Here is a 12260-nt window from a genome sequence, read left to right on the forward strand (position 1 = left end):
AGATACTATGCCTCGTGTACATTGTGGAGACCTGGGAAAAACAGGATTATATAGGAATGAGGGGAGCCAGCAAGAGAGAGAGAGAGGATTAGGTGTGGGAAACTGAAGGAGAGCCAGAATGGGGGAGATCAGGTGGCGTGAGCCAGGAAAAGAGGGGAGTAAGCTTATGTAAATAAGATAATGCCTATTTGCCAGATGTGCAGATTATCACTGGTCTACAGCCAAAATGCTTCTGAAATAAATGTAGTCAAACTTTACTAATTCTGGGTCACTGAGAACGAAAATGATGCTTAAAATTGTTGATTGGCTCTAGTCTAGCTGTTGGGCTCCAGACTACAGCAGTGGAATCTCCTGGCAGGTGATGTTAGGGTTTCCATGTTCCGTGACCGTCAAAAGGATCTTGTCCCATTCTTCTTCATGGAAGGTGATCTTGTAGCCTGCAACAACATCGATGGTGTGATGGCAGCCCTCAACATCGTTCACGATCCAGATGAGTGGAGACTGTTCATTGATTCATCGAAGACGAGTCTTAAAGCTGTTTTGCTGCATAATGGCAATGTGTTGCCATCAATTCCAGTTGGTCATGCAGTCCATATGAAGGAAATCTATGACAACATGAAACAACTTTTGAGGTGCATAAACTATGACCAACATCAGTGGCAGCTTTGTGGCGATTTGAAGGTTGTTGCTCTCTTGCTTGGTCTGCAGACTGGATACACAAAGTACTGCTGTTTTCTCTGCGAATGGGATAGTCGTGCAAGAGATTCCCACTACATCAAGAAAGATTGGCCACTCTGACAGTCATTGGAGCCTGGGAGGAAAAGTGTTCAGCATCCACCACTTGTTGAATCAAGGAAGATTTTGTTACCACCCTTACACATCAAGCTGGGTCTGATGAAGAACTTTGTCAAGGCCATTGACAAAACACAAGCAGCTTTCAAGTACCTCCATGGAAAATTTCCAAGGTTAAGTGAAGCTAAGATAAAGGAAGGTGTCTTTGTTGGTCCTCAGATTCGTGAACTTCTTCGAGATGATGCATTTGACCATGCACTGCGTGGCAAGGAAAAGACGGCATGGAAAGCCTTCCAGTTAGTGGCAATAAATTTTCTCGGAAACAACAAGGCAGACAACTACAGGTTGTTGGTGGAAAACCTCCTCAAGGCATACAAAAGCCTTGGTTGCAACATGTCACTAAAGATACATTTTTTGCACTCTCATCTAGATTTTTTTCCACTGAACTGCGGAGCAGTGAGCGACGAACACGGCGAGCGATTTCACCAGGACATTGCAACAATGGAGAAACGCTATCAGGGCAAATGGAGCCCATCAATGCTTGCAGACTATTGCTGGACAGTGACAAGAGATGCTCCATTTAATGAATACAAGAGACAAGCCAAGAAGCGCCGAGTAGACACTGAATAGGACTAAACTATGTACATAATAGTTTTTTGCCTTTTGTTTCATAATAAATTTTATTTATATAACCCTTTTGCTGATTTTTAAAGTGTTAGATAAACAGGACAGGTGAAATATTATCATGTAAAGCAACCATAAACACATGAAAAGACCTAGGTTTACAATTTATGATTAAAACTCTACTATCTACACAATATACATAGACATAAAATGTAAAAACTTAAATATCTTAGAAACAGTAGCCAATCAGTTGTTTTAGTTGTCATATTTGAATTCAGCACATCAAAATACATAATAAATACCACATTTTATCTCTGAAGCAGATGACTTCTTAAAAATTGTAGACCAGTGTTACTGTATTTAAATCATTTGGGTTATATTTCCACATTTCTGGATTTACAGCCTTAGGAGATGTGCTATTATCTAACTAAACTAATACAGCATAAAACTTGACTGTTATAGCTCTGTATTATGTTTTAACATACTGTTACCAGAAATTATATTTGAGATATGATTATTTCTTTTGAACTGCAAAGTAGGCTCTTCATTAATTTGAAGGCTGTTTAGTGGGGGGAGGGATAGCTCAGTGGTTTGAGCATTGGCCTGCTAAACCCAGGGTTGTGAGTTCAATCCTTGCGGGGCCATTTGGGGGTTAGTCCTGCTTTGAGCAGGGGGTTGGACTAGATGATCTCCTGAGGTCCCTTCCAACCCTAATAATCTATGATTCTAAATAAAAACATCTGTATGAATATTAATCAGCATTCCAAAAGTAAAGTTTACTATTGTTTTTTTATTGCGGATATTTTGGGTATGTCTGTTACCATATTCAAAACTTCCTTGTATTAATATTAAAAATGGTAAGAGGAAGAACACTGAGATTGAGTTCAATGGTTTGCAAATGTAAGTCTTTTATTGTTTGGTCGTAATTCCAGCTGCAGTAATTAGACAATATGATACGAGTGATTCAGCATTTTATACTATGTCCATTTCTGTGAATCTGAGCTTTCAGGGCAGTTTCTTTTACTTTGTTAGATTCGAGTGAGAATTGAAAAAGATCCAGAGCTAGGATTTAGTATATCAGGAGGAGTTGGCGGTAGAGGAAACCCATTCCGACCTGATGATGATGTGAGTATTTCATATATATGTACCTGTTTAAAACATCTTTTGTCTTTATAACAACTCTTAAAATAGGTTTGTTTGACATGCTTCACTTCAAATTACAATAAATAACCTGGCACATATTATCTCTTTGGTGGACTACACAGTATCTCATACGTACATGTGAGGTTTTTAATTGGAACCAAGTGTATTTAGAGCAAAACAATAGTCAGCATTTATACAGTACTTCTCATCTTCAAAACAGTAAGAGATTTAATAAATGACAAAAACTGAAGATGAAAGGTTAAGTGATTTGTCTACAGGTATGGAGTCAGTGATGGGTAACATTAGAACTCAAGCTCTCAGTCTTTTCCAATTCACTACACCACACTGCCTTTCCAAATAGTGTTGTCTGGAACAAAGAGATTATCTCCAGAATTTTTTCCCCTCTAAGTGTTGTGTCACTTCCCATCCATACAACAGATGGAAAGCAGCAGATGGAATTAACCTCTCCATGACCCTTTTTTTTATTTTTTTTCCACTACCAGTAACAATATTATCATTAGTATTATTATTATTTATAAAATATCCAAATGTGCTATTGTTTATTTCTTTTAGGTGCTATAAAATAAACAATAAAAGTGTGCTAAGCACTTCACGGGCATATTAGAGAATTCCCTACCTCAAAGAGCTTAGAATCTAAGTATACAAAAAAAAAAGCAAGGGATTGGGGAAGGGAAGCAAACATAGGAGCAAGTGATTTGAGATAGTGTTTGAAATGCATTGTCTGATTCTTGTAGGGTGTTCTTTTCCTTTCATTTCCTTCCCTTCCCTTCCGTTATTGATTCCATTATATTTTCTCTCCAACCCATGCCCATTTGCTCACTACCTAGCTCTACCCCTGCCATCTCATCTCCACAGTCCTTGCCCGTTAGCTAACTCCTGTCCAGTCACACACAAGGTGCTCCAGCTCCTCCCATATTTTCCTCACAAATTAGTCTCATAATGCCACAAGAAATAATTTATTTGCCTGTCATTGCTTCTTACACAGTAAGTTCTGTGGGGCTTGGAGTGAGTTTGTTGTTTTGTGAAGCTAAAGCTGAGTGTCTTTACTGTAGGGTTGTGGGGGAGGGAGACTGGTTTCCAAAAGTGAGGGAACTGAAGAGTGGAAGTTGAGACTTGTAATAAAGTTGGAGTTTTGTGCAGGAGGGAGGCTATGAAAATTGAAATAGAAAGGGATGAAAGTAGTTTGGCCAAATTACAGCACATGAAAGTTGGTGTTGGGGACAATCTAGGTTGGGTGAATGGTAGGATGTTAGAAACGTCAAGCATTATAAACAAGATAACAATGAATTATGGAGTTTAAAATTACAATGTCTCTTAAAGGGAAAAGGATTTAGCTTAGAGCTGTTACATTGTGTGTCAGTACTACATTTTGACACGAGATATACATCTGGCAATTTAAACAAAGGGGTTAATTTAAAATTCAGATGGAGAAATATTTTCCCTTCAGTGTTCAAATTAATGCAATTCTTCTGTCTTTAATCTCTGAAAAGATTTTAATCATAAAAGTCAATGAATCAATTATTTTTCAGTATATCACATTCTCTTCTGTTTAGTGTGGAAAAATCAAAGAATATCTTTAGTTACAATGGCTTCAAGTTGCTCCAATATCTATTAAATAAGATCAGTCAGAATTCTTTTTTTCCGCCCTATTTGTTTTTACAGGGTATATTTGTAACCAGAGTGCAGCCTGAAGGACCAGCATCTAAATTGTTGCAGCCTGGAGATAAAATAATTCAGGTACTGTAATTGTAATCATTCTGTTTAATGTGCATAGTCCTTGTCTGTATGTTTGTTCGGTCAGTCAGTGCCTTTCGTTTTTATGGCTAGTAGTGGCAGACTGCATTCAAATTTAGTACTTACATTGTTTACATAGTTTTATCAATATCTCTTCCAAAAGAAGTCTTAGACAACCAGCTATACTCCGTTACGTTTGAGTATTTTTCAGATATATTAGTATCTCAATTACAGTGCAGCCTAAAAACAAACAACTTACAAAAGTAAAAGCATTTTAATAGACAACATAAGTTACCTAACATAAGATATACAGAATACAGACTTGGACTTGAGATTGAGCTGCTCCAACTAAATGATTGCCTATATCTGAGTGAGGCTTAAATAGTTCTATGCAAATTAGTTCCTCCCATCAGTGCTGGGAAATATGACTGGCTTTGGATCTTAAAGGGTGCAAGTACTCTTCCATTATAAGTGCAGAAATCTTTATAGTTGTTATTTTTACAGTTGGGTTTTAGGTGGGTGTGTATGTGTTTGCAAACTTACATAACTGTTGATTAACACGTGGGAGATGTGTGAATTACTGTTATGTATTTTGTAAAATCGAATATATGCGGTAGGTAGCCTTCTGTTGGAATGGATTATTATTCCTGATATTTGTATGATATTTCAGTAGTTAAATTTTCCCCTTGTTGCTGGACTGGCTATATGTGGGTTGGTTTTTATGAAGGAATTCATTCTCTGAAAAAGAGCAAAGAGAAAATGTCAGGTGAATGTGCTGAGGCAGTAATTACAGGTACTTTCATTTTTCAGAACTACTAGGCCATATTTTGCTCTATGACAGGTTTTGCTATTCGTGATAATTCTATTTTTCTCATGTAAATTGTAAAGCAGGATCTGGCAGTGGCAGAATGGAAAACCTGTCCTATGTGGCCACAGTGCCAGTTACACAACTTTTGTATTTGTGTGGCTTAGAGAAGCTTCTCTGAAGCTGCTAAAGAAAGGATCCGCAGTTGTACACAAATCTGCTAATCGCACCTTTGTACACTTTACAACCTCTGTGTTTCTAAAGCACAAAAGCATCTCTGTGTTTAGATGTCTTTAGCCCTGGTCTGGATACAAAGAATGGTCTCAGAAGGTTATTGCTGTCTCAGGAAAACATAAATTAAATGTACGTCATAATGTAAAATTTAGGCCTGACTGGTGGCTGTATGTGCTTTGGATATCAGTAGGAAGGTTAAGATCTGAAATTGGTCCTGTACAGCCGTGGTTCTCAACCAGGAGAGTGTGTACAGAGCTCTTCCAGGGGGTACATCAACTCATTTAGATATTTGCCTAGTTTTACAACAGGCTACATAAAAAGCACTAGAGAAGTCAGAACAAACTAAAATTTCATAGACAATTATTTGTTTATACTGCTTTGTATACGCTGAAATGAAAGTACAATATTTATATTCCAATTTATTTTATAATTATATGGTAAAAATGAGAAAGTAAGCAATTTTTCAGTAACTGTGCTGTTACACTTTTATATTTGATTGTTAGTTTTTAAGTGAGAGGAAACTTGGGGGTGCACAAGACAGACCAGACTCTTGAAAGGGGTACAGTAGTCTTGAAGAGTTGAGAACCACTACTGTGCAGTTCTTGGCTTATGAGTAGTTACCCAGCTTTTGCTCTTCAAAATGGAAGTCTTGCTGCAGACCACACTCACCTAAGGACTTATTGCAGGGGCAGGATTTGGAGTAACATTTTAAACACAATATAGCTGCCACACATCTTATTTACGTAACTCTCGTTTAATTTTCTAACTCTTGTCACTCTCCTACTCTACCTCAGTTCCACCCATTTTGAATGCTGCACAATTCTCCTTATTTGGCTTTGGTAGTAAAAAGTAGCGAGCCTTGTTCAGCTCAGACCTACAGATCTGTTTGGACTGTTAACTTTTATCAAAGATTAAGCTAAATTCTAGGTATGAGTGACAGAGTAGCAGTCAAAAATTGGTTTTAAATCTCCACTTGAATGGCTTTGTTATGCCAGTAACATAGCAGCAATGCTTTCTGAAGCTGTCCAGGAAGACGTGTCTGAATACTACTTGTCTTTATGGTGTTCTTCTTTTGGCTACATCATGATGAAGTCTCTTTTTTATTAAACAATTCACTACATTGAGTGCAGGAGGGGGCTGGGAGCTTGAGGTTGGGGTGCAGGAGGGGTTTTTGGGTGCCAGATCTGGGTGGCGCTCACCGTGGGTGGTGCCCCGCAAGCAGCAACGTGTCCCTGCTGCTCCTAGGCTGAGGCGCATCCAGGCAGCTCTGCACACTGCCTCTTCCCACAGGCACGAGCCCTGCAGCTCCTATTGGCTACGATTCCTGGCCAATGGGAGCTGCAGAGCTAGCACATGGGGCAGGGGCAGCGCACTGAGCCCCCATGACTGTTCCTCCACCTAGGAGCAGCAGGAATATGTTGCCACTTCTAGGGAGCCATGCGGAGTCAGGTAGGGAGCCTGACAGCTCCACGCCAACGGGACTTTTAATGGGTATCAGAAATACTAGTTTCTAGAGCTTTCTGGTTGGTAACGTACCGGATAACACAGCTTTTACTGTATTAATCATGAATGATATGGTAGAAGAAAATGGAGGTGCAGGTAATAAATTTGCAGATGGCTGGGTAGATCCTTACAGAGTTGCTTGCTTACATGATTCTGATATCACCACTAAGAGGTTATCTCTTGTTTAGTGAACACTGCTGCTCCTATACTGATGAGGACCAAGAGTCCCTCTAGATTTGAACAAGGAGTCCGCTACTGGATTTCTTGAAAGGGCAGAGCCCATGGAATAATAGAGGTGGATGCCCCCAGAAAAAAAATATAGTTGCTGTAAATGAAGGACAAATCCCTAAGAAGTGGGCAGCTCCTGAAGTACTGCAGAAAACTCGGAGCTCTGAGGGTAGAGATAGGACCTAATTTGGCTCCCTGAAAAATTTATATGAGCTCACTCCTGTTGAAAAATTAGTATCTTGAGCATCAGAGTAGCACACTGGGTGTAAAATCCTCCCTCTCCTCTTTTTAAAAATAAATGTCAGCCTTTAATAGACTTAATCCACCATAGATTCCAAAACTGTGGTGCACAATAGTCATTATACTCAGTGCACAATATATACAGTAACTCCTTGCTTAATGATTTTCTTCCAAATCCAGTTTCCCCATAAGAATTAATGTAAAAATGGTTAGGTTCCACGGATTTTTTTGGCGAGACAAAGACATTATATACATATACAGTATACGTTTTAAACAAACAATTTAATACCCTACACAGCAATGATGATTGTGAAGCTTGATTGAGTGATGGAGTCAGAGGGTGAAAGAGGGTGGATCGTCCGGTTACGCCTCTTGCTGTTTTTTCCAAAGTGCTGTGGGGTGCTCAACCCCAGGCCTGCCCCCCACTCCACCCTTTCCCCCAAGATCCCACCTCTGCCCCACCTCTTCCCACCCCCTCTCCCCGAACACGCGTGTCCTCGCTCCTCCCCCCAGCCTCCTGAAGGCCACAATACAGCTATTTTGCAGTGTTCAGGAGGCTCGGGTGGGGGAGGGAGCAAGGATGCGGTGCACATCCTCACTTCCCTCCACAGGCTGCCTGCCTGCAGCAATCAGATGTTTTGGGGTGTTCAGGAGGCTGGGTGGGGAGGGCGGTGGGACCTGCTGATCTGCAGGGCCGCTGGCAGGCAGGAGGTGCTGGGGTCGGATGGAGGGGCACTGATAAGGGGGCTGCTGGCCAACTTCGGATCCAAGCTCCTATGGCCAAACAACATTATAGGCAAACATTGCACAACTTTAAATGAGTATGTTCTCAAATAGATCAGCAATGTAACAATGAGACGTTAACCAGGATGACGTTAAGTGAGGAGTTACTGTACTATATTCATTTTTTCTTGTGAGAGAGGGCACCTGTGTTCCATTTATTAATTTTGTCTAGTGGTGCAGTCATACAAAATCAAAGAGAAATGGGATTTATATGCTTTTTCAGTTCTGGTTCCTCCATTTTGGGTAGCTGAAAATGTGTCCCTGTCACCAATCTTTGGAGGAAAATTCTTCCACAAACACTTAAACATGCTGGTCAGTTCACTTCCCTATCTTACAATACAGAATGTTTCTGCCACGCCATGAACAATGTAATAATGTGAAAACCTGTAGAGTTTTATTGCTAAAACTAACAACAACTTGTTGTTAGTTAAAACTCAAGTTACAAATAACATGTCTTGGGGACATTAATAATAAAATATAATTTCCTTCTTAGGCTAATGGGTACAGCTTCATCAATATTGATCATGGACAAGCGGTGTCCTTGCTGAAGACTTTTCAGAACACAGTGGAACTCATAATTCTGCGAGAGGTTTCTTCATAAATAGTGTGGGGAAAAAAACGAGCAAGATTCATCAAAGGACTTGTGGGAAACTGAATATTTTGATTATTTTTATATATGAAAGGAACTTGAAAAAATTATGATCAAAAATTGTACAGTAATGAAATATTGAACTTGTGGTTATGGGGAAGAACCACTGTATAGAACATACAGGAAACCATTTTTGAAATGCATATGGTGAATAACCCTGGTTACATTTTTAAGCATTATAGCAATCAAGGATCACTCCTCCAAGAACAGACCTGTATTGTTTTTGTGCAGATGGTAGGTTTATTTTTGGATAATTCATACACATTACTAAACTTTGTGCAAGGCTGTGAGAAGCCTCAGTTGTAGCCAGTGGACAGATGGCAGGGCTGTCTGTCCTGTAGCTGTTCATTGCCTTTATTTTTATTCAGTGGGTATTAATGTGTTATGCTGAAACCACTTCTCTAGATATGGACAAGGGATTTGAAATGTTGGCTTTGCTATGTGCACATTGTATAGATGAATGGGTAGATGGAAGTTGGTGCTGGTTGGGTTAATTTAAAGGCCTAGTGAAGAACTATTTGCTATCAGTTTCTGGAATCAAGAAAGAAGGAAACATTTGGTTAGTCTGCGAGTGTATGTCTACCAATAGAATAACGCAATAAAAGCATAATCTTTTTAGGAAGACTATACTTACATAATTGTGAGCTTTTCAGGATTTGTTCTCATCATCGACTATCCATTTGCTATGTGTGATTCAAGTTGTTCGTTTTTTTTATACACAATTTTTTTCAACTGTACTGTGGAGATGTGCCCAGAGGTTTTTCTCTGCCATGGAAATCCCCGATTTTGTGCAAATGGTGATACTTCTATCTTCTTTGTAACAAGTACTCAATTTTAAACTTATTTATAGATTAAAGAAAAAAATGGCCAGTTTTTAAGATTCTGTTGCCTGTAAAACCCACAAAACACACACACAGTAAAGGGGTTAGGAAAGAAGGATTAAGAAAGTCATCTTGATTTTTGCTTGGCCTTGCATTGCCTTGTTAAACTAAAAGGAAACAATACGCATGGAGCTAGGTAACCAAAGCAAGTTTGTGAAACTGTTGAACGGTGATGGGTAATTGCTGTAGGGAACTGTAGAGCAAAAGGACGGGGTACTTGGAACCCACCAGTTTGTAACAATATTTCTTAAAAGGGCTGTTCCTACAGGAAACATTAAATGTGAACTAGACACTTCAGAGTCATTAAAGGGTTTCTAACTATATTAATGTAATAGTGATTTACCACAGGCTGCCTTCGTTCCTTATTACTGTATAAAATATTTGATTATACTTTTGTTTGCTTGAAACATTAACTTTTTCTCTTTTTTTTCCTGTGTAATTCAGTAGAGATTGCATAATCTGCTGTGGTAATTAAAACATGGTTGTTATGGACCAGGAAAAAGTGCCATAGAAGACCAATAACTGTTTTTAATCAGGGCTAATTATTAGCTCATCATTGGAGCAATATTCATTTGTTGCAATTCATTTTTAATAAATATAAGTTCATAATTTAAAACTGGTAGAAATTGCCTTTTCAACCCATATGTAATAAAATGTTTTTTAATAAAGCTAGCAAAAACACCAGCCCACTTCAGTTTTTGGAAAAATGAGCTGGAACATAAAGGAATTATACATAGCTAGCTGAAATAAACAGGCAGTACTTTTTAAATATGTGAACTCCAATGTTATTGCACTTCTTTCAAAACTGTTAATCTGTTGCTTCTTGTAACGTGTATAGTTCTAATAATTTTAACTGAAACCCTTTAACAACTCTTTGTATATTATAATTTTTAGTTGATTTTCTGTAATATTTACATAGGAACTGATTTTTTAATATTAGCAGAAGTGTGCTGTATTTTGATAAAATTCACTTATTTTCTGTGTGTTTTACTCTTTACAGAAAAGAACAAAAATATAGCTATATAATGGCAGGCTTCCGCGTTCCCTTTTTCCCTCTAAGACTTTTTAATTTCTCAATATATTTTTTTATTGACAATGCAAAATGATCACATGACATCTTCATTGCTTTTAATCGTATTATTTTTAACCACACTCTGCCTTTTAAAGGGAATACTTACAGATAAATCCTAATTTAACTTGACCTGATACATAAACTGTAACTTTGAGGAGGGAAAAGTCCAAAAACCAGAACTGATTCTTTACTGATCTTGAACTTATTTTAATTTTGTGTATATTATACAGTAGGTTTAAATAGTTCAGTTAGGGTTTCTACTGTTGCAAATGTTGTAACATTTTTCTTTAACGTTAACAGAAGGTTTAAACTATGTTGTGTCAGTTAACTTAATTTGTAAGCTTGCGTATTGCAGAAAAATACTGTTATCAAAAACATTGGTTTGGTTATGGTATAACTGTAGGAGTTTAGTACTTCTAGTGGAAATACTTGGCCAAAGTCCGTCTTCAAGAAATTAGCAAACTAACCATAAAATAAAATATTGATGGTATTGATTTTACAAAGAAAATATTGGAGGTGTTTTTTAAAAATGTATTGAAATGGTTAGGAGGTTAAAAAAAAAATCAGCATTCATGTTTTTTGGAGAGTGGGAAGGGAGAGGCCTGTTTAATTAGTCCATTCAAAATACAGGAGGAGGAGAACAATATCAAACAAGAAAATCAAATTCATCAACACAAGTGTGAAATTAATAAAGTTTACATCAACTCAGTGTTCTTGCTCATCATAACAATTCATTAAAGAATCAGTTCAACTGACAGTGAAATTTCCCCTGTATTTATTATGTAAATATTTTTCTGACTTCCTTTTTTGGACTGGAGCTTAAAAAGGGTGTATATACTTGAAAGCATTCTATGAACACAAACAGCAATAAGCAACACACAGAATCAAGCCTTGATGATTGATTTGCTGTACTCCATTTTTTTAGAATTATTTCCTTGTCAGCAGTTACGAATTGTTTTTATTGATCAGCATTTATCCAACATTCCAAATTTTTGTATATAATGAGATAACACATGGAGAATAGATAATAAACTAATGCTCTTTAAAGCTGTGTGTAACTGACTTATTTAATACTTAGAAAGTTCTCCAGAACAAATTTTTCTATAGTTTCATATCATTTGCATAATACAGATCTCAGTCTTTAATCAAAATGTATTAGTACAGATTCAGATATGCCTAGTAGGATTCCATGTGAATGCTTAAAGGTCTACTTTAGTGGGTTGTGCTGCAGGACTGGGTCAGAATTTTGGTCAGACACTTAAAGGTAAACACTTTATAGCTATGTTTGGTTTTTTTAAACTATTACTGTTTATAGTTCCAAGCCAGCTATAACTGTGGCTTTGTCCATTGTTGTTCCATTGAGGCTGCCATTCCAAACCCAAGACCAAAACCAAGGGATATTAACACAGATGTAAACTTGTTCTCCATTGAAACCAATGGGAAAAGCACTGTATTTTGAACAACAATTTGAGACAATTTTTTTTAATACAGTTAGGTAAATGAAGTCTGGTTTCCACTTGGGTTTATTTTATTGCTAAGGAGTGTCCAGGA

The 12260-nt window shown here is 37.8% G+C and overlaps 1 protein-coding gene and 1 long non-coding RNA gene across 4 annotated transcripts in view; one reads left to right on the forward strand and one right to left on the reverse strand.

Moving 5' to 3' along the window:
- Window positions 1–9604, forward strand: part of ERBIN (erbb2 interacting protein) — a 247127-nt gene extending 237523 nt beyond the window's left edge. For all 3 annotated transcript variants that reach the window (XM_075066986.1, XM_075066984.1, XM_075066985.1), the window contains 3 exons: window positions 2449–2541; window positions 4243–4317; window positions 8601–9604. In XM_075066986.1, the coding sequence (XP_074923087.1) occupies window positions 2449–2541; window positions 4243–4317; window positions 8601–8708 (276 nt within the window). In that variant the 3' untranslated portion in view covers window positions 8709–9604. The remainder of the gene's footprint in view (window positions 1–2448; window positions 2542–4242; window positions 4318–8600) is intronic.
- Window positions 1–12260, reverse strand: part of LOC116825245 (uncharacterized) — a 295317-nt gene that overhangs the window by 263646 nt on the left and 19411 nt on the right. The window lies entirely within an intron of this gene.

This window comes from Chelonoidis abingdonii, chromosome 6 (genome assembly GCF_003597395.2).
Source record: "Chelonoidis abingdonii isolate Lonesome George chromosome 6, CheloAbing_2.0, whole genome shotgun sequence".
Classification (NCBI taxonomy): Eukaryota; Metazoa; Chordata; order Testudines; family Testudinidae; genus Chelonoidis; species Chelonoidis abingdonii.